The sequence below is a fragment of the Serinus canaria genome, chromosome 18 (assembly GCF_022539315.1).
Source record: "Serinus canaria isolate serCan28SL12 chromosome 18, serCan2020, whole genome shotgun sequence".
Lineage (NCBI taxonomy): Eukaryota > Metazoa > Chordata > Aves > Passeriformes > Fringillidae > Serinus > Serinus canaria.
In genome coordinates this window covers 212,023-238,812 of record NC_066331.1, presented here as the reverse complement: position 1 = coordinate 238,812, position 26,790 = coordinate 212,023, and the positions used below count along the sequence as shown (strand labels likewise).

The window sequence follows — 26,790 nt, the reverse complement described above, 5'->3', positions numbered from 1 at the left end:
GGCGCGCCCCGAACACCGGGGCGGCCCCGCCGGAGCCTGGCGGCCCTGGGCTGTGGAGAGGTCGGGCCGGAGTGAGGGGTTCCTGTAAAACCCAGGCAGCAGGCGGTCATTTTTTTTTCCTAAGTATCATCTTACCTCACTGGTTTTATTTTTTTTTTCTTGCTTCTTCGTTGACAGAAATAAAGCTCAGTGCTTTTTCTGTTGCTAAACGTTCCTAAACGCTGATCTTTCATGAGTACCGAACCCCTGGCTTCCAAAAAAGAAGGGAAAAACCCAATCCAAACCCATTAACAATTCCAATTTAATCTGTCCATGCTGAAACCCTCTGGGTGCTGTCTAAATTGGCTGCAGCCACAGTCCATAAGTAATGAACAGACATAAATACTAACTTTAGTTTACCAAAAGAGGTTGGGAATGGTTGGTGACTGGGGCAGCCTGGTTCATGGGGAGCTACTTGATCATCATCTGTTAATTAATGGAGATGTACTCTGGAAATGAAGGGGGTTCAGAGAACTGAATCATGACAGAGCTGGTTGGTAAATCCTGATGAGTAGATATCAGATGTTCTCTGTTCTGGATTGGGCAATCTCTATTTGGGCAAAATAGTTTCCAATGGTTGGGGAATGTTTTAACCACTGAAGCATGAGGTTTTGATTTTTTTTTTTTAATTATTTTTTTTCTCCTAAAAGAGAGGATTGTTGTCCACACAATCTTTTTTTGCCATTTTGACCATGTTCACATTTTTTGCTCAGTCTTTGGCTGGCAGATGAGAAAGCTAAATCTGAACACACTGTTCTTGGCAATGACCTGTGTTTCCACTCCTCCAGTCAGTGGGATCATGATTTCCATGTTAAATTCTCTTTCCCCTTATTGTGAAGATGCTCCATTTTGCCCTCATTGTTTCCCAAGTACCAGTTCCTCTCTGGCCCTTTGACCCTGGCTGGGTGTAAGTTCCATCAACCCATGGCATTGTCAGTTTTACCGTGTTTCTGCTCTTGCTCCTACTTGGTGCAAAATCTTCCCAGCAGTAAGCCAGGAGTGCCTGCTCAGCCACACGCTGTCGGCCAAGGAGCTTTCCAGCAGCTGCTGCTGCCTGAGCCCTGCTGGTGCCATCGCTGGGGACAGGCACCCCCTGCCTGGGCTCTTGCCTCCCAGCAAGGGGCTGGCTCCCTCCCAGCCCCCCAGAGCCAGACCAGGTTGGGGCTTTCCTCAAGCAGTGTTCCTGGGCCCACTGGGTTGGGTTTTATAACAAAGGCCATGGTCCTTCACAGGCACCTGTTTGGTTTTTTAGTGATCTGAAATAACAACAACCAAAAATAAAAGTAATTTTCAAGTGTTACACAACTTAATTTGTCCATATTGATGGGTTTAACAGGAATACATCACTAATGTTCAAGGTCCCTTTGTATGCAGTGGCTCTTGTAAATTGACCCCTCCAACACAAGTGGATTTCCCTTCCCAAGTTAGCATTTTGTTCTTGAACAACTCATAATTTGTTTGGGTGTCAAGAAATAAAGCTCCTGGTTTATATCTATAGCAGATTGCCTTGCCAGCCTTTCCTTGCCAAGACCAGGGGTCTTGCCCTGCCAGCCTCCTCTTGGACCACATCTTCCAGATTTCCTGCCCTTCACTGGCACTCACAGAAGAGAAAACCCTCTTGGCAGGCTGTTCCTCTGTGCTGGATCCCAATTCTTGTCCCATGTCCTGGCTGATGCTCCCCCTGCGAAGGGCTGGTCCTTGCTCAGAATTATTCAACATCGTCTGTCCCAACAAGTTTTCCCTTTGCTCTTCAAACCCCACACAAAGCAGTGATTAAAAGTAAGTTTGCTTCCTTATTCCTGAGTCATTCTGCTGCAAAGGATCCCCTCAGAGGTCTTGCTGTGTTGTGTCTGTTGTTTTCTGGGTCTGTGCTCAGGCTTTGTACACCAGAATGAAGTGAGCTCTGCCTTCACGAAGGAAAGGCTGTGTCTGCTGCAATGAGTGTGGAGAGGAGGATGACAGCACACAGATCTCAGGAGATATAAGTGTACATCTGCCATTCACCTTTATTTTGTTTTGGTTAAAAAATAAATCTTGCTTCTGACAGGCAGCTACTGGAGATTTTAATCAAAGCACTCAAATCTGCATGTGCCGCACAAGCACTTGGACACTCTGGCTTCTCCCTGCAACAAATGAAGATTCCTGTGGGGCCTGAAATCTGAGCTGAGAAGTGTGGAACTTTAAAGTGGGTGTTTTGTCAGGGGTGGGTCTGGGAAATTGGGCTCCCCAGTGATGCAGAGTGCTCAGGAATCCTGAGCTGCTCCGGGGCACCATGCACAAGTTCTGTCATGTCCCGTCCTCTCCGTGCCCCCTCCCCGCCCGGCTGGGTCTCTTGTGCAGCACTATGAGATCAGTCAGTCTCTGCCTCCCCTTTGCCATGCCCCAGAATTTATCTTCAAGCCTCCAGAAAAAAACCCTTGACCCCAGTGTAAAGAAATGGTGGCCCATGGATCAAGACAGAGCACGTGCCAAGGTCACACTCGGTCACTTTGTAGGCTGGCTCTCCTCTGCATCCTGAATCTCAGCAGTAGAGCCTCAACTTTACAAATTTCCATTTCTGTAGTGACTCAGTGTTTGCTAAATAGGAGTATTACATTAAATAGGCCTCCTCCAAAGTGTGCACTTGAGGATATTCCTTTTCTGTGCTAGACAGCAAAGGAGAGGAAGGGAAAAGACTGGCAACCTTCAAAATACTTTATGGCTATGATGCTCTTCTCAGAAACACCCAGACTGGAACTGCCCACACTTGCAGCATTCCACATCTCCCAACACAGTCCAAACTAACCCAAACTCCGAGGGACTGATTTTCATCTCCTGAACTGGAGTTCCTTCATGCAGCTTTTATCTTTTCCACTTCCTGAGCAGTCACTTGGTTACCATTAGGCGCTGGTTTAACAGTTTCAAAATCTTTGATGTCTTTCCTAATGTTTGGCTCAGTAACCTGGTAGCCTGCAGCCCCACTGCTGTGGCTACAAGCACTCCTGCTGTCTGCAGATGCATGTGGAGCTGTGCCATTCTTTCGTGCTGGCCCCTGGCAGGTGAGGCAGAACCATGGGGGAGTTGGGCTGGCTGTGTCAGCTGCAGCCCACCTGCTCCAGGTCATTAATTCCTTAGTGTAGTCAGTCCTCACTTGAAGTTTGGCCGATGGTGGTGTGTGCATGCCTGCCCAGCACCTCTGTGCCCCTGGCCCCGTCCCTCTGCACCTGCAGGGATTCACACACAACCTCCACAGAGGCCGGCCCACGGTTCAGATGTGTGAGACAAAGCGGATGCGCTGGGAGTACGCCAGGTCCAAGACATAGAGCAGCAGGTTGACATAGGTGAAGATGGCAATCACCAGCTGGCTGTCCCAGGGGCACTTTCCCTTGGCACAGAGGCCGGGGCGTCGTGGGGAGCCGTACTTGCTGTCAAAGCAGAACACTGGCCAGATGACCGCAGCGCTCGCGTAGAGCAGCACTGCCCCAAAGGTGTAGATGACCACAGAACGCTCAAAAGGGAACCACAGCAAGGCAGTCTTACCTGTGACACTGAAGGCTACCACCACCACTGTCACCACAAAGCAAAAGCTGTAGACAGCCACACACCACTGCGTCGCCACGTATTTACCGTACTGGCTGTCGTTCACCAGCGCCCCAAAGATGATGCAGGCCACAAAGGCCTGGACGATTTTCAAGAGGCCAGAGACGGTGGCCATGTAGCTGGTGACCTGTCCCGGTTTGGCCCGGGTCAAGAACACCTCGGCGGCGTAGGTGACGAACAGGAGGCCCGCGAAGACGCTGGCGGCGATGCGGAAATCCCGGACCTGGCAGCCGATGGGGTAACAGCCCACCTGCACGAAGTAGAGCGGGTAGATCACCGCTGCCGTGATGGACATGAGCGTGGCCAGCATGGCAAAAGCGGCCGTGAAGTTTCCCCAGGAGAGGCTCAGGCAGCTGTGCAGGCGTGTGAACTCGCAGGCGATGATGAACACGGTGACGGCGAAGCAGAAGGTCCAGACAAACATGCAGAAGGTGCCGTAGGCGGCACTGAACCCCCCTTGGTGAGCAACCAGGCTGAAGGTGGCGCATCCGAAGGTCATCTGCAGCAGCCGAGCTATTCCCACCGGGGAGGTCACAGCGGCTGTGTTCAGATACGGCCCTCCCGTGCTCTCCATCGTCCTGCCGGTCCAGCAGACAAGGCACTCCGAGCCTCTCCAAAGGTCCTTTCTGCCTCTTTGCCTGGGTCACACCTGGCTCCGGCTCGGCTCGAGCCCTGCCGGTCCCTCTGGCAGCAGCGGGAGCCGCCTCTGACGCTGCATCTCTGGCAGCTCTGCACAGACCTGCGGCTGCAGGGAGCCGAGGGCTGGCTCTGCCCACTGCCTGCAAGCTCAGGGTGCTGCCGCTCACCCTCTGCTTCCTCGGCTCTGAAACCTGCCCCAGGGCTGTTCTTCGGCTTTCTCCTTTCCCAGGGGATGATACTTTTCCCCGGAGGCTGACATTTATTCCATTTTAGCTCCGCAGCTGTAGATTTCTGCTGCACCGTTCACAGGAACCTGGGGTATAAATAGGGGCTTTATTAATAGTTCTGGAATGAGTCCTGCCCCCACTCAGCTGTTGGGAGCGGGTGTTATTTAACACTGAAGCTGCGAGCTCCATCAAAGGCTCTTGATTTTCCTTCTGCTGTTCTTCTAGAAGCTCTGGGGTCACTGGAATGCAGCCCCCCACGCTGAGGGGAGGCTCTGGCTGTGGCAGGGGGCTGTGATCCAGCCCTGCCACAGGAACCAGAGCTCAGTCCTGCAGACCCAAGAGCCCCTGAGTGGGGGCACAAGCCCAAAGGCAGCACAAGCCCCATAAAATAAGGGATTTAGGCCAGAGGCTGAATAAAAGCTGACTCACTTTGCTACAGTTGATCTGGAGCAGTGGTAGATTTACCTGCTGTGCTTTGTGTTACTGCTTGTGGCTGTGGAGGTTGACAAGCACCCATCCTCAACATTTCCTTAAACTCTTCCCTGTCTCTCTTTTGCTTTATGTGGAAATCGGTTTCTCTTGTATCTCTGAATGCAGTAACTGAATACAGCTGTTTAAAAAAAATTGCTTTGATATTCTTAGCACTGTTTTGGAACACAGATTTTCATAAATAGTGTCAAAGTCTCCCTCCTGTGAGATCAAAGCTTTCACAATGAACCACTCCTGGTATACAGTGCCTCCCGCACTTCATCTCTACCCAGAAGTCTCTTAATTATATCTCTAAAAGCCCCACACAAAATTTCTGATGCAATTTCAGAATGGGAATATGTGACTGTTTTCACGACAACATAGCAGAAAAATTCCTCCCTTACCTCACAGCAGCATTGCTGACTCCTCACCTGAAGTACTCATCCCAGTATGGAAACAGCAAAACTTCCCTGCTGGAATGGCTCACATGAGAACAGTACATATTTTTGGTTGTAATGATAAAATGTGCCTACCTTCAGCCTTGTCACCATCTTGTAACCTCAATATCTCTTTCATTCAAGTCCCTTCCATTTTCCTTTGAGAGGCCTCTGGTGCTAAAAGTACCGAAGCCTGCATTCCTTTGGGGTGGAAGTTGCACAATTAACATCACAATAACCAGGAAATGCAGCAGGAGAGCTGAGGAACTTCAGGTGAAGAGGGTGTCATCCTCACCCTCGAAATCTTGCCCTACCTGACTGTCTATTAATCCTTCATCTCTAGCAGTTTTCCAGGCCTCTTTGGCAGGGGGGCACTTTCTGCCCTATGGCACTTCCAGGTGCATCCCCTCCCTCTGCCCGGGCACAGGGACACTCCATGGCCCACCTGAGGACACGTCAGTGACATCAGGGCTCAGGGCAGAGCTGCTCCTGCTGCTCAGCTTCTGCTTCCCATGGGAAGTGGAGCCCTCTGGAGAGCCCTCAGCAGCAGAGTCGGTGCTGGCAGAGGGCAAAGGTCCCCGAAATCAGAACTCACACTGGTGGGGCAGTGCACCTCACAGAGCACGGCCACTTTCCCCTCAGAAATAAAGAACCTGATCTAGTCAAAAGATCACAGAATACAAACACATGGCACTGAATTCTTCCAGTCCTGCCCTTTTGCCCAGTCTTTGCCCCATCTGGCTTCTGCACAGCAGATAACAGATGAAAAACGTAGTCAGGACATTCTTCTTTTATACCCAAGTCATTAAAACACAAAGGATATCAGTAATCTCCAGACTGATCGCAGGCAAACTCCATTGGTGTTTTCCTGCTTTTCAGTCTCACCGGGAGCACAAACCATTTTCTTTTTAGTTTTTCTTTATCTTCAGTCTGTGTTAATCCCATTCTGCACAGCAGGACAGCTGATTGTGGTGATCTGTGTGTGGTCCTGCCAGACTTTTCCTGAAGTCCAAGAAGAGGAACCAAAGGGCTACAGTTTGGTTCATTTTTTGGGTTTACTTACCCAAAACAAGAGATCTCACACTCAGCACCACTGTTCTAACCTGGCAAGGTCTGAAAGGACAGGAAATTTTTCTCAAGTCAGGCCCAAAGTCTCTATGGCTGACATGCTGCGTAGCCACTCACAGCAGTGCAGGCACACACAGGTGGAGCTGCAGCCGTGCACAGCAGTGCAGGCACACACAGGTGCAGCCATGCACAGCAGTGCAGGCACACACGGGTGGAGCTGCAGCCATGCACAGCAGTGCAGGCACACACGGGTGGAGCTGCAGCCATGCACAGCAGTGCAGGCACACACAGGCAAGGCAGAAGCCGTGCAGCTGCTGCTGGGGCAGGGCTCCCTCACCCCCACCCTGCCCTGCAGGGTGAGGCTCTGCTCCAGCCCCCATTGCTTCCAGCCCAGGAACGGCTCCTCTCCAGCCTCAGCCCTGCATTCTCCATCCCTCCCTTGTTCTCCTCCCACTGCCATCAAAGGGGATTCTCCCTGCTGTGGTGGGTGTGTTCCCAAATTATTAGAAGAGAAATATGTTGGTGCTTGTCTTGTGTTCTCTGCTCTTTCTGCTCCAAATGCTTCTGATGCTTGGATCAAACATTTCCCTCACTGGAAGAGAGGCCTCAAAGCCAGATCTCCCTCCACCTTACAGTCCAATGCCCTGGACTACCTGGGGAATCACACTGAAAGTCTGCAAACATCAGGTGCTGGGTGAAAGTCTCTGTACTTTAACCTTGTATTACAACCTCTTCATCAGAGAAACAATGACAAGGCACACTGCAAGGGGAACACAGAAATCTAATTAATACAAAACATCAACACCACCCTTAGCCCTCTCCCAGGCACAAGTGACCATCAGGACAACCCATCCAAATGAGCAGCATATACAACTTTACAAAGACATAGGTATGGTTCTCTGGTCAGCCCTTATAAATAGCGTTTTACATATTAAAATAAATATGTCCATGTTGCCAAAGTAGCAAGAGGTTTCTTCGTTATTTAAAAAAAAATATGTTACAATATCCTTTATATTTCTTGCTTAGTTTAAAAAAGTAATTAAAAAGTCATTTTATAAAATAATATGAATAAATTGAGTACAATAGTGTCCATCCCTAGCACGTGTCCTGGATCTGTATACTGTGATTCAGCATAAGATGCTAACCTCATGCTGAGGTCATTCCTTCATTCCTAGTTGGACAGAAGAAATCCAGTGCTTGCTTTTTTCACCACTTGTAACAAGTCTATGATGTAAAATTCATGGCAAGGGAAGATGTCCCAGATCTGGGGAAGGTTCTCATCGCTGCTATTTATGGCTTTGCTACTCCCTGTATCTGATTGCCTTGTGTAGCACAGAAGAGGATGTGACCAGCTGAAACTCAGCCCTGGAGTTTGGAGGGAGGGAACAAGTTCCAGCCAAACAGTGTAAGCAAGAAATTGCTGCTTGCCTTTTTTTTTTTTGTTTGTTTCTTTTTTCTTTTTTTTCTTGACACACTGGAAGTGTGCAAGAGTGTGGGAGCATGTGAGTGCACAGGTGTGAGTGTGCCATGGGTATGAGCATGCATCTGCCTGCAGGAACATTAGGAAGAAGATTAGAAAGTTTGGGAGAAGGGCTGAGAGTCTCTCTCTCCTCCTGATCTAATCTCTGCCCCTCTGACCTTTCTAGTTACCACTGCTGAGCATCCCCAGGAGTTTGCTCGGCTCCAGGCCCTGCTGCTGTGCCATCTTCTGAACATCAAAACCCATGTGCATGAGGAACTGGATCACATTCATCTCCTGCCCTGTGAACTGGTCCCTGATTGTGGGGCACGAGGGGTTGCAGTGAGGCCATGGACAGCTGTCAATCAGGTGAATTGGGCAGCCTTTCAGAGGAGCCTTCCCATTTTTGTTGCTCTCATGGAGGCTCCGATCCCAACAGTGCAGGGCACGGGGTAATGATGTCCCTTTCACCTGGATGTCAGTCCAGTGACTGAAAAGACAAACCACACAGATCACATCAGAGGGGTCAGGCTGCCAGGACAGGGTCATTCCCATCCCTGTTCACCTCTGCAGGATCTGCACAAGCACTTACTTGCGTGTGATGATCTCGTGGGACAAACAGGCAGGAGCAAAGCTCGCACTAAAGGAAAACAGAAATATGGATTATGTATTGAAGGACAAAGTAAGTCCTGCTGAATTGAAACTTCCAGACTAGGGAAAGAGCAGAATTTTACAAAAAAATGAAAAAGGCAAGATTCTTGATGTAGATGAACTCATAGTTACTAAATTTACAACTCTCCTTTTTCAGCAGAGATCTGAGAACACAAAGAACTAGATAAGAACGTCTCTTAGAAACAAAAATACTGTTTTTTTCTCAATGAAACACTTACGTCACATCCTTCAAGGTGTTTCTCAGCTCTCTACCTAAATTCTGGATGTAGAGCCACTGCCCTTCCTGAACAGGCTGGCCAGTGAGGTGTACATTGTCTACAGTAAGCTGGGCCTCATCGAACAGCCACTGGACAACAAAGACTGGGCCTAGAAAGACAAAAAGTTTGGAAAAGGAATTGCTCCAAGTTACTTACAAATACAGAGGGAATCCTAAACCATTTGATCTATCTCCTTTGGTACTTACACCGAAGAGTGGGGTAAATCTTATATCCAAAAAAGCAATTCCATTCCTCCCCCTCTTTAAACTGCAGCTTACAGCGTTCGGGAACAACGCCATTCCAGTATCTAGAAGACAAAGCAATAAAATAATTGGAGGCACAGGGCAATCCTAACAATGCATCCACTCCATATCCTAGTTCCTGTTCTGATGAGAATTTCAACTGATAGAACAGCTTTCTCGGCAGCACTGTCCCACCAACATATTTTAGAGAATCTGTAACTGTACACGTTCTTTCGCACATTTAGACTTTATTGTCTTTTCCAATAAAATCATTGAAAAAACACTGATGTAGACAATAATTACTCCTTATGTATCAAAACGAAGGAACACAGCGAAGGAGACATCTTTTCCACACTCTAACCACTCACAGTAGTGCACTCTAGAGCATCTGACTGTACCTTATTCCTCTCCTGATGGCCTCTGTTGGAGCACACGTTATGGTATCGATGCAGTCGGTCCTGCGGTACTGTTTGTTATCCAGGAACCACCCAGAGTCTGCCAAGCCTCGCACCTGAATCCCTTGGTAACCCATCTCCTCCAGCTGCTCTGCCACTCGATCCACGTTCAGGAGCACTCCTGTCCCTCCAGCACTGCAACAGCAACATCAGCACTGCAGTCATAGGGGCAGACGGGTGTTCCAGACCTTGCCAGCAGAACACCACCTTCCTCAGCAGTGACATGCTATAAACACCTGCATCTGCCACAGCAGAGACACCCAACCATTCACCACAAACTTGGTAGACACCACATTATTTCCTTGCTTTGCAACACTCAGAAATAAAGCCAGTGCTGAGTAATAATCTCGTAGCTCAGAAACAAAGTCCAGTTGTTACTCCCTTTCCTGGGAAATACATGTGCTCTCTATCATTTCCAAGGGGGTTGGCTGCTCAAAAATGAAAAGAATCTGAAGTGAGACAAATTCACTCTTGGCAACTTCTCTATTATACCCCTGTGTAATACACTGAGTGTACCAAAACTTTCTGCAACACAGGATGATCCACAGCTCCTGTGTGAGGCAAGTTTGGTTTTTATTTCAGTGTCCTGAATCAATTCACAGAAGGTATGTGTCTCATGATTTGGGCCAACAGGAACCAGAATTCTTGGTGCAGACACCAGAAAACTGACCAGAGATACAGGGTTTGCTATGTTAGTGTTACTGTACTCCTAGAAGTACAGTTACACTAGCTAACTAACATTCTCCTAGAAGAAATGTTTCAGGAGCTGCTGGAAATCCTCCCTTAACAGCTTTCTACTGTGGAAATCTCCTGTCTTCACGAAACAGAATCTTGTGGATACCTACCTGCTCCCTGCTAGCAGCAATACTTTCGCAGTGCTCAGACCTTTTCCCACCAGCTCCTTTATAACTTCCTGTATGATCAGTGCTCCCATGAAGGCATATTCATCTGGAAGACAGCTCAGTGTCAAAAAAATTGCTTCCTGTCCAGGCTCAGACTTCTATTTCCTCTCTGAAAATGCTTAAGAACTTCCCAAAGGGATTAGGAACCTAAACTCAGGCTAATTTTATCCACCTATATGAAATACACCTAACAAGAAATCTTCCCCCGCCTTGTACAAAATGTGCTGCCCTGAAAGAGAACCAAATGAACTCAGTTACACAAATACCTTCCTATGACCATGCTTAGAAATGAGTAAACTTGGAAAACAAGGAAGGTGCTGGAGAAACAAACACAGACCTTCCTACCACCTGGAATCTCAGTTCCAACTTACTGCTTCCCCTTTTTCCCAGTTCATCAAGCCAATTCAGAGAAGCAATGCTTCACAAGATGTTACATGGACAAAGACACTGCTTCCACGGTTGCTGATGTGTAACTGCTCCACAGGAACAGTGCCAAGGAGCTGGGATGGAGTGCAAGGGTCCCTCCTTTACTGTGACACCGCTGGGATGACAGCAGATGGCAATACAGCCTGCATGCTTTTCCCCAAAGAAACCTGCAGACAGATTTAGCTTGACACACAGTGGCTCCTGCCTAAGGCCAAATATCCTCCTGATAAAAGTCTGACACTAAATTCCCAGTCCTGCCTCTCAGGTCACCCATGCTAAAGTTACATGCAACAGTCCGTGGTCCCTCAGCTACAGCAATTAATTTGCTACGTGCTGGAACCTGGAGATTCATCTAAAAGGAATTCTGGATTTCTAATCCTTGCATACTGCATTAGTGTAACATCTCTTCAAGCAGTGGCTCTGAACTATGTCAAAACAGCCTGAGCTAAAGAGATCAGGATGTTTTATCTGGAAGTAGCTTGATATTCTTTCCTGCCCTTCAGCAAGAAAAAGCCTGTTTCTCGTCCGCGTGGTTTCACAGAAGTCTGGCCACATCCTTTAATGTGTGATGTCTGGGGCAGCAACGGCCCATCAGCAACACTCACTTTTCTCAGACTTGGAAGAGGCACCGCTCCAAACATCACTTGAGCAATATGGGATGAATCTGTAAGAGAGGGCTGTGTGAGTCCTGCTGTGCCTCTGACACGCACAACAGGGTGAGGATGCGGTCACTCAACTGGAAGAAAATTAAATCCTGGGGAAAAGGGAAGGAGAAAAGGGAAAAGTTTCTGTCCAGTTTGACAACTTACCTCCCTGCAGACCAAGTGACAACCATAATTTTCTTGAATTTTCTCCTGAACACTAATAGTTTTACTGAGTTAAATCAATAAATAACATGTCTTTTATCAGTCTAATTGAATCACTAAGCTCAGTGGAGGCAACGATGGAGCATGGCTTTGCTCTCAGCTATTCTGCCAACACAGTGGATGGCCTGTCACAGGGCAACTCTCTATGCTTCCGTTTTTCACATGAAAAATGAGAAGACTCTAGTCAGTGCAGTGTAAATGTTGACTGCAAACACTGGAGGTTTTTGCAGGAATTAACTTCACATGTCTCTGTTTTGCAGAAGACAAATTAACATCCCTTCTGTATAGATATATATATATATATATATATATATATATATATATATACTGGTGTCTCTCACTTCTCTTCTTTGAACTAGGAGAGCTGCTCCACATTCTTCTCAAATTGTCAGATGTGTAACACACTATCAGTTCAGCACTCATGATGGATTCATCACTGCAGCTGTTTTAGAGGGCTCTCTAAGTTATCCCCAGTTTTTCTTCATTAGATTACCCTACAACTCCAAGGAGATTGAACTTGAGTTTCTCAACCTTGTCAGCCCTAAAGTGTTAGAGAGCTGAACTGCAGCAAATGAGGAATCACACAATTTCCTTTTCCAAGTATTAGTCTTAATCTATCTCTGCAGCACTCTTGCTAGCCTAAAAGGCAGGAGATGCTGTTTAAGTATAAAGCTAATTCCCTCCGTTGTCCCTCCTTACACCATGTTTGCATTCCACCAGTGGGGATTTTCTTCTGGCTGAGAGGACAGGATCCCAGTTCCTGCAGATGGGCACAAAGAAACAAAAAACATACAGATGACAGTCTGTGATTTCAGAGGAATCATAGGAGCCTCATGCAAGACCTCTGACCACACAGAAAACAAACATCCATGATGAAAAACATTGGCAAGGGAAGTGGCAGGAACATTTCTAAATTTGCCCTTAGGCGGATTTGACATTCAGAATTTGATTCATGCTACAGATGAAGCCCGTCTAGAAGCTTCTTGTAGCACAGAAAAGACCTGTGATGCCTATTTAAGCACCTCCCCAAAAGAAAAATCCTAGCAGGTAAATTCCAATACACTCAGTTAGACGATCTGTGTGAGTGACGGAGGTTTGGGTACCCAGGAGGCTGCAGCACGAGAAGAGAGCGAAGAGAGCAGCACTCATTACCGGCGGTACCTGCGCACCCAAAGCCCGCCCACGCCCGCGGCACGGGCTCATCACGGGGCAGCAGCCGGGCACCTTCCGTGATGGTGGTGACGGCGGGCGCTGCCGCAGCCCGGTCCCAGTCCCTCGGGGCTGCCCCACGGGATGGAGGGGGCGACTCACCCACGCGGGTCGCGGGCCACTCCCGGGAGCTCATCAGCCGCCGCATGGTGTCGTAGCGGGTGTCGCAGTTCTCCCTGTTGAAGCAGTACCACCCTCCTGGCGAGGAGACAGGGGTCAGCCGCCCTGCAGGGCAGGGGGCTCGCGGGCGAGGGACGGCGGCCCTCGGGGACCGGGGCACCGAGGGCAGCCTCGGGTCGCCGCCCCGCTCGTGGCCGCCGTTGCGGAACTCGGGGGCGCCGGCGCTCACCTTCCAGGAACAGCAGCCACCGCCGACTGCCTTTGGACTCCTTCAGGTAGTAGCTGCGGGCACAGAAAAAGGGCAGCGCCTCAGCGGGTGCCGGGCCCGGCCGCGACGCTCTGATGCCGGTCGGGCCGGGGCACCGGAGCCGCCGCCCGGGAGGCGCTCGCTGCACCTGTCGCCGCCGGTGCCGCGCGCCGCCGCGCGGTGGCGCCGCAGCCCTCGGGGCCGGGGCCGCGGGGAGCGGCGGCGGCCGCGCGGGGCAGCCCCGGGGCGCCCGGAGGGGCCGGCGCGGCGCGGCGCGGGGACTCACCCGGCCGGGCTGCCGTCGTTGCAGGTGACCGAGGCGTTGTGCAGGAGGTGCAGGCGCAGGTCGTGCGGCAGTGCCTGGGCCGAGCAGGGGTACAGCGACTGCGCCAGGCTCTTGACCTGCGCCATGAAGCTGTCCATGTTGCCCTCCACGGCGGTGAAGTCCAGCGGGAAACTCTCGGCTGCCGCCGCCGCCGTCTCGCCGCGCTCGCGGACCGCCGGGCCTCGCCGCCGCCAGCCCTTCCTGCCCTCGCCGCCGGGCCCGGCGTGCAGCAGCCCCAGCAGCAGCAGGAGGTGCACCGCTGCCGTGCCCATCGCCGCCCGCCGCCACCCGCCGTTCGCCGCGGCAGCAGCCAGTCCCCGGCGGCGGGCAGCGCCGCCCGCGCTCCGCCGCGCCCCGCCGCGCCACCCGCGGGGACGGGGGTCGGCGGCGGTGGGCGAAGAGGGCAGCGCCGGCGGCGCGGGCTCGGCGGCGCGGCTGCCGGCACAGGAGCCCGCCGCCCGCTCCCAGGCGGCGAGCATGACAGAGGGGCACGGAGTGCGCGGGGAGCGCGCCGGGGGCGCCGCCAGCCCGGGCGCCGCGTGGGGCAGCAGCCGGCCAGCCCCCGCCCTGCCCTGCCCTCCGCCCCCTCGGAGCGAGGCGGAGGGAGCGGGGGGTCTGAGCCGCGCCGCGCCGCACCGGCACGGTGGGCCGCTCCGTCGGGGTGCGCCCCGCGCTCGACGGCGACGCCATCGCCGCCCCTGCCGGCGCCGGGGCCGCGGCGGTGGCGGCGGCGCCCGACAGCCTCGCCCGCAGGGCGGCGGGGGCCCGGGGCGGCCTCTCTGCGGAGCCGGGGGGGCGGCCGGGCCGCCCGAGCGCGAGACCCCGCACGTGGCAGCCCCCGTGGCGGCGCCCCAGGCCCGCGCCGCGCCCCCCGACCCGCCCCTCTCCCCCCAGAGCCCCGACGGCAGCTCCTCCCCGGCTTCGCGTCGGCGGCACTGCCCGCCCCGCCCCGGGACGTGCCGCCGCCGCTCCACCGGCAGAGCTCAGCCCCGCGCCCCCGGGTCGCTCCTGCGCGGGATCCCGCACTCCGGCCCGCGATGCCGCGCTCCGGCCTGGCCCCGGCTCCCGCAGGGCAGCGGGAAGCGGCCTTTTGGTCCCAGGCATCGGCGTTCGGTCTGCTTAGCTTCCGCGGGTGACTGGGGCCGGCGGCGGGTCGCCCCCGGCCGGAGGATGCTACTGCCGGGAACAGGAGGGGACGCGGAGGCCCCGGGCGCGCCGGAGCCACGGCAGGCCGGAGGCGGCGGTTCCGGCCCCCTGCAGCCCCCGGCCGCCGCCACCGTTGCCCGGGGGTCGGAATCTCCGCGCCGCAGAGGCTGCGCACTGTTGCTCCCCGCAGCTCCCGAGGTTTACCGCCGGCTGCTCTCCCCCGGGGCCCTGACGTTTCCAGGAATCTCAAGAAAAATCCTGGAGAAAAAGCCGTGTTGTCAACAGAGTGCTGGTCATCTGGGAGAGGGGGAATTCCCTGGAAATGGCCTTATTGCAGACCTCGGAGTTAAACACCGAGGAAAACCAGAGAAAACACTACGCTTTGAATAATACGCTCCTCACCAGCCCTCCAGAAACGAACAGGAGGATTGTCTTTACTGGGAAATATAATCTATCTGGGATCAGAAAAGGTGAAAATAGTATAATCTTAAAATAGCACATGGAAGGGTTTTTTGTGAAGCTGGAATTAGGGCTGTCCAACTGCTGCAACTACATTTTTTACCTTACTGTGTTTGGACTTTCTGAATGTAGGCTCAGCTCTATGTTTTCTACACACGTAGCATGTGGTTTTGGTTTGCTTGCTACGTTGGTTTTTTTATCTTTCAGTTATTCTTATGTACTCTCAGTTCTTGCTCTGGTGTCACTCAGACTTTTACTTCCAAATGTTTAAGTGCTAATACTGACAACAGTATCTTTAAAGACTAGAAAAGCTACTCAATTGACTGTGCACCTCCTCTGTGCACTACATTCACCCTTGACGTTTTTGGTCCCAGCACAGCATTCCTGCATCGTTGTATCTTTCTCTACTCTGGCCTAACCCTCCCTTCCTCACTGTCCCTGCCAGGTCCAAGCAATGGATCACTGAGGCTAGTTACGGCAGGATGAAGACCTTGTCAGTCAGCCAGAACAGAGCTTTATCTGGAACCTGGTCAGTTCGTGCACATTCTGAAGCAGTGAGTCCTCGGAGTGCTCCAGGATCCCTGGAAAAGATGGCATAAACAACTTTGGCACCTCGCAGTCCACTAGGTACAGCACAGAACCAGAAGGGGTGAGACTGCTGAGCTGCATCCTTCACTGTAAAGCTGCTGTGCCTCCCGTTGCCAGGCTTGCATTCCTCCTGGTGTCCCTGCTCTTTCTCTCCATGGAGGGCTGAGTTCCTGCACTTTGTAATGCCTTGCTTGGTAACCATCTGGTGTATTGAGGGGTGACTGATTATGATGCACCAGGGAGGCATCTTATGGCAGACAGGAATGCGTGTTAAAGTTGCAGATCTTTGTCCTGAGAAGTGAAGTGAAGGAATTCAGATTTTGTGTGGCTTGGCTTTACTGAGCCCTCTTCAGCTTTCTGACCTCTGATTCAGGTCACTCAGGGGAGAGTTCGTTCAGAGCACTCCTGCTGTCCTTCCAAAGCTCAGGAAAATGTTGTATTACTTTTCATGGCTGAGAAAGGGGCTCTGAGGAAGAGTGTAAGTCTGTAGGTCTGGTGTAACAGCCTTTCTGATCCCTAAACACTTAAATCTGGTACCGTTCAACTCCTTGACATACTGAACTTGATTGAACATCAAAGTGTCACAGATTTTTGGTAATTTTATAATAGTTCAGAATGAGAGGTTCACTGAGTTGTAATCTTTTGATAAGAGCCTCCCTACATTGAATAGATTGGCCTCAGTACAAAAAGAAGCCCAGAGAAAGCTGAAAGAATTGGAGTCCTGCTCCAGACAATGGAGATCTGGCATCTTTATTGGTAGGAGTAAAGTGCATAGGAGGCAAGCAGATTTTTAATAATTGAGAATAATGTTATGGGAGGTATTCTTTTAATTTAATACCCTTGAAAGTGAAATGTCCTGCATAATGTGTTCCACTATGTCCTGAGATATGTCCCTGTATGTTCAGTGTATTGGACTATGCTGTACCAAAGCTTATGAATTCCATCATACCCTGCCAGGACTAAGGCAGCCACACCGCAGCCCTGGCTCAGACCAAGCTCCCTGGCTCATTGCTTGGGTCTTGTGTTGTGTGTAAATTACTCCCTACAGCACTACTCACCAACAGAATCCTGCTTTCTCTCAGTCATGCTACTGCTGCCTCCTGACCCTGAGGCCAGGGGTTGCAAAGAACTCCAGGAGAGCAGTAGAGCCCCCTTAAATCCTGGGAACATTGTGATGTGATGTGATGTGGTGTGCTGGGTGATGCTCTGGTAGGAACCATCTCTTGAAACACACCAGAATTATTGTTACAGTGATAAGCATCTTGTCCTGCATCATGTTTTGGAGCTCATTACTACTATTTCTAGATGTTCACAGCTAATTTCCTATTCATTTTGAAAGAAGAAATAAAAAATAAAAGGTGAGGTTTTGCTACTTTATGAAGAAGCAAATATGTGTTATTCCCTGTATGCGTGTGACAATGCAGATGCAAACACTGCCAGGGCTATGTATTGAATGTAAAGCACCAGCTGCCTGAAAAGTGGGGATTAGGGAAAGTCAATGTGCAGTGTGTTTACTCTAATTACCAAAAAAATGCAATTTAAGACAAATTTTTGGAGGATGTGTCGCTTGGGCTCACCTGGTAGATTTGCAGGCATCCTCCAGTCTGACAGTGGCAGAAATCAGATATAAGGGTGTTTTCAGCCATTCCCAAATGAGGTCCTCTTTCTTTGTGGCACTTTAATGGACTCCAGGTTGCAATCACCACCGCCATTTCTCCTGAATGCTTCTAATTTTAGATAAATATTTGAGATTATAAGTGGTTCTGGGTATGAAATGTGGCCCTTCTCCTCCATGCAACTTTATGATTATGACATGCTATTAATAACCACAATCACCTCTAATCCCACAACTTGGAAACATTCAGCTCCAATTACATTGGTGTCTTTTTGACAGGAGCAACGTTTCTTTAAGGGATATGTCACTTCCAGATGCAAAAAAGGTGCAAAAGATGAAACAGCTTCTTGCTTCAGACATCAAGTAGGATCTACACCCATCCAGAAATGAGACCAGTGTTTTGGGCCATGAAACCCAAAGTGCATCTTTCAGATTGGAATGGCTGCTCTGCCTTAGCAGGGGGATAGTCACTGCAGTTAACAAAGTCATTTAAATTGCTGCTTTGTCTTCAGCAAAAGTATTAATTAGTGGAAGAATGGGATATCTTCATTATGTGTGAGATAGTTGCAGAGCTTTGGATCTCTCCCTATTTTAAAGACTAAGAAGTACTTGAATATCAGATATTTGTTGCACCTTTTTTTAGACAAGTGTGTCAGCTTTGAGAAAATCTTTCCCTTAAGTGATCACACCTCTTCATGTATATTTACAGCACAAGGCAATTGAAAAGGTAGAAATATATATATCCTGAATACTGTAGCTCTATAAATGTAACGACAGTGATACTGCCCGATGGAATGAACAAAATGTAAAGACCTTTCTAAGCATTGTTTTAAACATTTTACACCCGGACATCCTTTATTACTATTTCTACATCTCACTGAACAACACCTATGGGTGGACTTAGGAATCCATATGCATAAGCTAGGGGAAGTCTCTCCATTATTAAAATTCCCATTTTTCTCCCTTCTCTGACGCTGCTGACATGGTTAACACAAGCGTTATCTTTTCTGAAAGTGTCTTTCCTTGAAAGGATCTTTTTCTTTTATAAGCCAAGCAAACCAGACATTTTTGTGGGTGCAGGGGTAGAGGTGGAGACTTAACATATAGGATAAATATAGAAGAAGTAGAGAAAGGAGAAAGTATTTGGCATGTGGTTACAACTTAGGCTAAATAAATTCCAGTGGTTACTCAAACTAAAAGTTTTGGGTTTTGTTTTCTGTTTTTTTTTTTCCTTGTTTTTTGGTGAGTTCTTTTGTTTTCTTTCTATGATAGCAAACTAAACAGACTGTCATCGAATCTGAGAGTGCCTTTGATGCAGAGGCCATGCTGAGACTGAAGGGGAAACCCATAAATGAAATAAAGACTCTGGGAAAATGTGTGTTGTGAAATGTATGATAATTTCAGTTCCTTGGCTGCAGCCATCTCTCCTGACCATCTGAGTTTGCAGCGCTGACCACGAGGTTCCAAATGAACTTTTTTTTTGCCAAAAGAAATGTCTCTCAGGGGCAGCAGAATGCCGTGCTTTGTCTGACCAACGGCGTCCCGACTGTGACACTGCCGGGACACTCCTGCGGCACTGGGAAGGCGGCAGGATGGTCCCCATTCCCCTGCGACATGCGGCGCTCGCCAGGGCCGTTATTTGGCCCCGGAGAGCCTTCCCTGTGCGCGCAGGGATTTTCGGTACCCCTGCTTGGGAGGGAGATAGGAACGCTTCAGCCCAAAGCATTTCTGGCTGGGGATGCCAGGGCCGGCCGGCCCTCGGTTAGGGATCGCCGCCTGCGCTGCCGGCCAGGATCCCGGTAAAACGAGAAAACGTTTTATTTCCCTGGGGGAGGATCCCGACACTGGAAATCCAAGGGACGGCACAGGCGCCGACAGCCACAGCGGGAGGTGTGCCTGGCTCCCGTCCCGCTCCCAGCGGGGCTGCGAGACGGCGGCGGCTCCGGAGCCGCCCCCACCGCGGCCCAGCGGGCAGGGCCGGGCGGCCCTCGCCCAACGCCGGGGGAGCCGCCCGGGCCGCCCACTGTGCGCCGTGTCCAGGGGCCGCCGCTGCTGCCAGCCTCCCTCACGTCCCGGGAGCCGCACTCGCCGCGGGCGAACCGCTCCGCTCCGCCCTCGGAGCCGCCGGCCCGTCCCGCCGCGGGCCGGCTCCGCCAAGCAGAGACCTGTCCGCGACCGCTCGCTCCCGCAGCCGCCCGGCCGGCCAGCGCCGCCCTCCTCCTTACCCTCCCGTGCGGTCGGGGCGCGGCGGGGCGGGCCGGCAGCGGGACGGCCTCTGGCCGGCTCCGCCCCGGCCGCGCGGGGCTGGCACGGCAGGGGAAGATGGCGGCGGCGGGCGGGGGCGGCGCCGCGGTGTCGGTACTGGCGCCCAGCGGGCGGCGGGTCACGGTGCGGGTGGGGCCCGGCACGGTCCTGCTCCAGGTGGGTCCGCGGCGGGGAGGGGGCTGAGGGGAAGGCGGTGGCAGGGCCCCACAGGCCAGCCGTGACGACGACTCTGTTCTTTCCGCAGGTCCTCGAGGAGGTCTGCAGGAAGCAGGGTGGCAGCCCTGGCGAGTACGGCCTGAAGTGAGTGTCGCCGTGGGGCCGGGCCCGGCTCCCGCTGCCCGCGGCCGTGCGAGAGGCCCCGCCCGCGGCCGTTCTCCGCGCCGGGCCCGGCGCTGCCGGAGCCCGCGGCGCGTCCCGGGCCTGGCTGTATCCGCGGCGGGCGGTGGGAGTACGAGGGGCCGGGATACACCCTGAGTTCTGGTCACGTCGGCTCGCCCCGGTTTCCCTATGCCACGTTCCTTTCGGTGCTGGGACAGACGCCGAGGCCCCATGTCGCTGCCGCGGGACACCCACGCGTGCACCTCATCCAGAGCACAGACCAGCAACGCCCGTCTCTCCTTTTACATGGGGGTTTGACCCTCCGCTTTTATGGTGTCTTAATTGCGAACTCGTTTGTCTGAGTAGCACAAAAAAAAAAAAAAAAAAAAAAAAAAGGAGTAAAAGACTACATTGGTATTTAACCAGGCTTGGTTATGTAGTTGGTTGCTGTTTATCCCTTTAAAACTTTTAAAGGGACTTCTATGAAATGCAGCTCCTTTGGTGTGCAGAATAGCTTTTGTTGATGATGCTTTTATAATTGCCAATTGTTCATTAATGAATCACCTTCTGTGGCTTCTAGTCAGCCTCCTGGGAATTCTCTTGCACAGTACCTGGACTTTGTATTGCTCATAGGTTGTGTTCTCCTTCAGGTTTCAGAGGAATGTGTTGGACCTGTCTTTGCAGTGGAGATTTGCTAGGCTGCCCAACAATGCCAAACTGGAGATGGTGCCAGTCTCCAGCAGAGCAGGAGCTGGAACCACGGTATGTTCATTTACACAGTGTGACCTGTTTTGTTCAGTTACCAGTTGTGCTGATAGGATCCCATCAGATCTAATGACCAAGAACACAGGCCGGCGTGTCCAGTGCCTCTGTGAGAGATCAGCTGAAGACTGGTTGCAGTGCTTTTGAAAATAGTAATTAAGTAGGTGAAAGTCTTTACTTAGAGTTTGCATGAGCATGGGATACCAGCTGTGCTAGAGGAGAGTGGGGTGGTTTGGGGAGCTGAAAAACTAGTGATCATGGAGAGCTAAGAAGTTAAGCATCAGTGATGACTAATTCAGTTCCCTTTCCTAATTTCTGTTTCAGTTGCTGTTGTCCAGCTCTGGATTTTGACTAAATCTCAGATTCTTACAGAATCCTGTTTTACTGCTTTCCCAGCATTGGTGTTCATGGTGTGTTTACACAGCTTTAGAGTCTTCAGTGACATGTTCTGTGTTCATCAGTGGCCAAATGTCCCTATTTAGTATTATTTGCAAAAGACTTTTGGATGGTGTTTTCTCTAGAAATTATGGCCACTTTTAGGAGTGTAAAAATCTTCTATACATACCCCTGTGGCCATAGGCCTAACTTTTCAAACAACGCATGGGCGTTACTGAGTGTGAACTTTTCACAGTGTAAAAATGATGTGTGGTCTTAAGTAGCCTGGGAATGGAAATTTGTCTATCACTAAGTCATCTTGATATTTGTTAACTTCCTCATGGGAAATTTCTCCATTTTTGTGGAAGTTTCAGGTCTGTTGGTGCTGATCTCTTCATGTCTGTCAGCCAAGCAATGTTAGTGTAAAACCTCTATAAATGTTCTCTGTAAAACCTCCATGTTCTTTGCTTTGGCAGTCATGCCTTATTTCTGATGCGGGGGTAGAAAGACATTTGTGCTTGAAATAATGTCTTTACTTAAAAAAACTACCACAAACCAATAGCATCTGCTTAAAATTTTCAGTGAAATGTTGTGGTGGAATGGAGGTTGTCTTCCAGAGAAAAGTGTTTCTCTTGAAATGGTGCAGTTGTGACTATCTGACATTTACATCCAGTTTGGGAGGTACTGAAGGAAAACAATGATTTTATTTTTTTTCTCCTGAACTTATATTGCAAGAGAGGGCAAGAAGGACTATTCACTGTTAGGAGAGGGGTTATAGTGTGGAATTGTGACACTAGATCACAAAAGAGAAGAGCTAATAGAAGTGTAAGTTGTTACTGTTGCAGTTGCAGTTCAACAGCACAATATACAGAGGTGAGGCTTCCTGGGTGTGCTGGTTGCTGTGTCATGAAGGTGAGAAGACGCAGCAAATGTGCATGTGAAGAGTGGAGTCTAAAGAGTCCCTGCCCCACAAACTTGAGCAGATTTTAGTTGGGAGAATTTCACAGTGTAAGAAAAGACTTTGTACAGAACAACTGACTAAAAAGAATTCCCTCCCACAGGGAGTATGTGTTAAAAAACAGGGAATTCTGTAACAGCCAGGTGACTGTGACTGGGATGTAGTGGCAATTCAGATGCAGACTCAGTCATGCCAGCTAGCTGCAGTAATGTTGGGATGAATTTGATTCTGTGTCTTTTGTTACTGTATGTTCTATTAAGATCATGTGTGTGAAAGTAGGTGTGCTTTCCTTTAGTGACAGCAGTTACCCTAGAGACAGAATACAGGTTTTGATAAATCATGAGTTTGTTCAGCAAAGCTGATGTTTTAAAAATAGAAAGCTTTTGGATTTGCCTTTGCTTATGGAAAACATTTTTTCCTGTAAGACAGTTCTTTAGTGAAAAATGGAACAAATTCCCTTTGTGATGGCAGGTGACACAGGAGCACCATCAGTACAGCTCTGGTGTTAAAGCTGTCAGCCTCCTGTTTAAATGTTTGTAAACTTAGAGGATAACTGGCACTGGTTGTTGGAATACTAAGTAACACCTGGGGTTTTCGAAGAGACTTTTTTAATGGAGTGAACAGGACTTTCCTGACATGTTTAGCTTTGAACTGTTGCCCAAAAACTGATGCAACTGGTAGTCTGAATTTCTGGCCTGGATTCTTACAGAATGGTGATGTCAGCTGTCATCGCTGTGGTGTAGCTGAGAATAATCTAAAGCTTGTCTCCCGTGTAGGAGAAACCGGGAGATTGTGTTCGTGGTGGGACAAAATGACGTTGTACTGTCGGCTCATTATTGATGATGCCGCTGTTTCCTTTATGTAGAAAAATTCCTGTCTCCGGCAGATCAGCATTTGCAGTCCTGTGAGGACTGATGGGAGCCAAGGCAGATGACTAATATATTCCTCCATGGAAATCATAGTGAATTGCTGGAATGTGTGATGTCTCTTTCCCGCCTCTCTGTAGCTCCTGCCCTCATGCTTGCACACACACCTTGCGCTCGGTGAGAGGCTGCACTGAGAGTATCAGTAGCGACACACGAAAACACAGAATGAAAGAAAGTGGCTTTGGCTGTCTTGGGCTAACGTCCTTCTCAGGCTTTGGAATAAGGCCAGTTTTTGTGGACTTCTGAAAACTAAAGCTGACTGGAGAAACGAGGTATCTAGTGGCTGCAGGACTCTGTGTGATTTTTCTTTAGACAAGTGAGCTAATTGGGAAAACTTAAGAGTTAGACATTATAGAAAAGGCTGAATATTTTCTAAAATGTTAAGATAGCACCTTAAGTGCTCTGTAAAGTATTATCTAGAGAATAGATAATTCTCTATCTCTTGGTTAGCTGCTAAACTTTTCCCCTGGGACAGTCAGGAGTTTCAAGTTCTTCAGGGCTGACCTCAGCATGTGTTCACTTTAGAAATGTCTTGGTTTGTTTTTTTTTTTTGTTTTTTTTTTTTTGTTTGTTTGTTTGTTTGTTTGTTTTTGTTTTTTGTGAGGGAGAGGTAGGGAAGCAATTCTCTAAGGACTGTGTGGTGCCTTATAATGTAAGTGGATGTTTGCATTCCAGGTTGGAAAAGACCTGTTAAAATTGGCAGCTAGCTAGCTCTTGCCTTTTTCTGCAGGTGTTCAAGAACTCGATAATTTAATGACCAGAATTATTGCTGAGATTTTTTGTTAGTTTACTCTTAAATTGTATGTCAAAATGTGGTGGTTAGGAAGTATTAGTGAGTTTCAAGTTACAAATGTCATTCCTTCGGACTGATAACAGTTGTTTAGGTCTTCAGTTAAGCAGGGATGGATGGGAATGTGTTCATTGTTTCTGTGTGTGGATATGCAAGTGAACTGTTTTGTCCCAGGAAAGTTGTTCTGCAAAATGATGCTGAAGTAGACAGAGCTCTGTGTTGGTGTTTTAGCTGGTGCAGCTGCATCAGTCATGGCTGGGTTATTGGAATTTGTTTTATGTAGCTGTGATGACCCTTACTGTAAAGTTTCACCTGGTATGAAATAGAACACCTCTGTTGCTAATGATGGCACATTATTAGGGATGTTTGCATTGGCTTTTGTCTGAATATGTTCCAGTTCAAGATACTGCAGGGGAGAGGGGCCCATGAAAGCTGGTTAGTATTCCAGGTTGGCCTCCCCCATGCTCACGAGCCATTCATCTCAACAAACAGGAATTCAGGCCAGAATGCCCATACTGATGAACAAGAAGCACCAAAATATTTTAAAAAGTTGTGAAGAAAAATAAGTTTTCATTCAATTTTCAGATGAATTAATTGTGGTGTTCTTGTAGGTTCGGATAGCATTACAACTAGACGATGGCTCCCGTTTGCAGGACACCTTCCTCTGTCAGCAGACCTTGTGGGAAATTCTCAACCATTTTGCGAAGATCAGGTGAGCAATGCAGTGAGAAAATACTTGTTTGGATGGATCTCTGCATGCCACTAATTACTTGTTATGGTGACCCCGCTAAATCCTTCAAATTTGTAGAATTTGCATTTATTTGATTGTGATTTCTCCTTTATAACAGCAATGTTTGCATTTTCCTTGCTCTTTCAGATTTGACAATCCATAGTTTTATTATTGTTTTTTATTCCAGGAGTACCGCTCCTGTTTCAGGGCATAAACTGGTAACAAACTGCTAAAGCTGTGAAGATACTGGGATACGTTGCACCACCTTCCTTTTACACAAATCTGTTTGAAGTCAGGTTACTGCTAGAGATGTGTGTGTCAAGCCTGGATGATCTCGATCCCCAGTATTTCTGTGCTGCAGTTCCCTGTAGTGCAGGGGGTTCTTTTTTATAGGTTGCTGTTGCTTTTGAGGCTTGCTGTTGTGCAAGTTCTTCAAGGAAATCTGGAGCTCTCAGCAGTTAATGTGGAATCTTCAAAAGACTTATTAGATCTTGTTTAAATGAAAGAATTTCTGGTTATGTATTTATTGAACATGTGCATGGGTTAGAAATCTTATTATTTTAGTCCAGTCTACATTGAGTGCTACCTCTTCTCTTTAGTTTTGAATTTAGAAGGCTGTATTGTTTTGAAATGTCAAGCTAATAAACTTTTCTCAGAGAGAGGCACTTCTTTTCTGTTTTTCATGGTTTGGAGGAGGAAGCCTTGAAGCTGTGACAGCCGGTCTGTTTTTAATCATGGACCATGTCTACAATGTGACATTTCTTCATAAGTAAAGGAACAGTATTCATGTAAATGCTAGAGATAAAAGAATTATTTTTCTTTTAATTGAGGAAAGAGGTAGGACAAAAATCACAGGTATCATTTTCCTGAGTGTTCTAAGTCCCCTCTTGTCCCTTACTACATCCTCCTTGAGTAGAGGAGTGCTTGCTGCAGTTTGGGGACTGATAGACTGGTGGAAGGTGTTAATTACTGACAATGACAAATAACCTTTGTGTGACTTTCTCACATATTAGTTGATTGTTTCTGTGGTTTAAATTTTGAGCTTTTAATGTGATTTTGCTCTTTTGAAGTGGTTTTATTGGTTACAAGTCATTGTAATACTACTAGTTCATATACATGTTGCTCTTCTTAAGCTTCCAACTGCTGCAGTGTGCTAAGCATTCATAACTTCAGAACATAGCTGTTCTTTTCTGGCCTCTGGAAGCTGACTTCAGATGTTTGGATGGACTTTACAATCTTGATTAAGTTCAACAAGCAGCAAAGATGCTGTGTGTGGTTTAGTCACAGAACAAGCTGAATCTACAGGCATCTGTATGGATTTAATGGGCTGAGTTGCTGTTCAATGTGTTTTGATTCAGTTGACTAACTAGTCAGCTAGTTGTTGATGTTTGCTGAATCCTTCCTTGGACTTTCCAAGTGGAGACATTTTCCTGGAATGCTCGTCCGCTCTAAGTGCGTGAGGGGAAGTATTCTAAATCCACTGGAATTTCCCCTGGGTTTCCAGCATCCATCTTGGCTAATTGGGTCTGAAGAAGGTCTGGAAGCTATTGTAGGGCTGCTCCTCCTCTCAGCGTGCGGCAGTCCTTGCACAAGATGTTTACAGGCCCTGTCAGATCACTACATGAAGGAATCTAATCTGCTTGCCGTTCCCCTTCTGAAGAGCAGCACATCAAAGAGAGGACAGTATGTTTGATGTGTGTGCTTGCCTCGGTGGGTGCATGTAATGGATTAGCAGCAGCTGGAGGAGGAGCCTGCTGCTTCCAAGAGTTAGACAAAAATAAGTCTCTGGGGATCTTTGTGTGGAGTCTGTGCTGCAGAGGCTGGTTGAGGGCACAGTGTTGTCTGCCCTATGAGCAAGAAGCCTGCGTTTCTATCTCCCACTCTTGCCTGCTTGCAGCTTCAGCAGCTTTATGGGCTGTTCTCCATAGAGCAGTTGCAATTCAGAGACTCAGAGACATCTTTGATGGTCATTATGATTCCTCACTGCTTCTTCACTTCACTGCTTCACTGCTTCTTCTTCTATACTGGTCATTCATTCGGTTCAGATATTTTCCACACATTTTTAGAAGATTCTTCAGAGAGTTGCTTGGATTGAAATGGAGAGCAGTTTTTGGAAAAGTGAATGAAACTAGGTTCTATAAGTCAAACTGACTTCCTCTCTATTGGTCTTTGGTGAGGACATGTTCCACTCTACCTAAGACTTTTTTCTCTTAAATGGTTG

The 26,790-nt window shown here is 49.2% G+C and overlaps 3 protein-coding genes and 1 long non-coding RNA gene across 5 annotated transcripts in view; 2 read left to right on the top strand and 2 right to left on the bottom strand.

Moving 5' to 3' along the window:
* Nucleotides 1-745: 745 nt before the first annotated feature.
* Nucleotides 746-7,032, bottom strand: MYADML2 (myeloid associated differentiation marker like 2). Its single transcript, XM_018918824.3, has one exon. The coding sequence runs from the start codon at nucleotides 4,190-4,192 to the stop codon at nucleotides 3,287-3,289; it is 906 nt and encodes a 301-aa protein (XP_018774369.1). The 5' UTR covers nucleotides 4,193-7,032; the 3' UTR covers nucleotides 746-3,286.
* Nucleotides 7,033-7,218: 186 nt separating this feature from the next.
* Nucleotides 7,219-13,924, bottom strand: NOTUM (notum, palmitoleoyl-protein carboxylesterase). Its single transcript, XM_050981402.1, has 11 exons — nucleotides 13,599-13,924; nucleotides 13,295-13,347; nucleotides 13,048-13,143; nucleotides 12,436-12,496; nucleotides 11,476-11,534; nucleotides 10,388-10,490; nucleotides 9,486-9,677; nucleotides 9,052-9,152; nucleotides 8,807-8,954; nucleotides 8,509-8,556; nucleotides 7,219-8,406 (listed from the first exon to the last, which is right to left on the bottom strand). Exons 1-11 carry the CDS (start codon nucleotides 13,907-13,909, stop codon nucleotides 8,100-8,102), a joined length of 1,479 nt encoding a protein of 492 aa, XP_050837359.1. The 5' UTR covers nucleotides 13,910-13,924; the 3' UTR covers nucleotides 7,219-8,099.
* Nucleotides 13,925-14,640: 716 nt separating this feature from the next.
* Nucleotides 14,641-17,207, top strand: LOC108962659 (uncharacterized). The gene is made up of 2 exons (XR_001991340.3): nucleotides 14,641-15,253; nucleotides 15,688-17,207. It is a non-coding gene; the product is annotated as an uncharacterized LOC108962659 (long non-coding RNA).
* Nucleotides 17,208-19,722: 2,515 nt separating this feature from the next.
* Nucleotides 19,723-26,790, top strand: part of ASPSCR1 (ASPSCR1 tether for SLC2A4, UBX domain containing) — a 33,758-nt gene continuing 26,690 nt past the window's right edge. The window contains exons 1-4 of one of the 2 annotated variants that reach the window (XM_030233832.2): nucleotides 19,723-19,866; nucleotides 19,955-20,010; nucleotides 20,679-20,790; nucleotides 24,451-24,551. In XM_030233832.2, the coding sequence (XP_030089692.1) occupies nucleotides 19,768-19,866; nucleotides 19,955-20,010; nucleotides 20,679-20,790; nucleotides 24,451-24,551 (368 nt within the window). In that variant the 5' untranslated portion in view covers nucleotides 19,723-19,767. The remainder of the gene's footprint in view (nucleotides 19,867-19,954; nucleotides 20,011-20,678; nucleotides 20,791-24,450; nucleotides 24,552-26,790) is intronic. The other variant, XM_050981504.1, reaches the window with a different exon arrangement.

Bases quoted from the DNA above. Each gene is read 5' to 3' on its own strand.
- NOTUM (XM_050981402.1), bottom strand. From the start codon at position 13,909: ATGGGCACGGCAGCGGTGCACCTCCTGCTGCTGCTGGGGCTGCTGCAC. The intron at 9,678-10,387 runs GTAGGTATCCAC...TTGCTGTTGCAG, and splicing joins TTGCTGCTAGCAGGGAGCAG to TGCTGGAGGGACAGGAGTGC. The intron at 9,153-9,485 runs GTACAGTCAGAT...TTTGTCTTCTAG, and splicing joins GCCATCAGGAGAGGAATAAG to ATACTGGAATGGCGTTGTTC.
- MYADML2 (XM_018918824.3), bottom strand. From the start codon at position 4,192: ATGGAGAGCACGGGAGGGCCGTATCTGAACACAGCCGCTGTGACCTCC.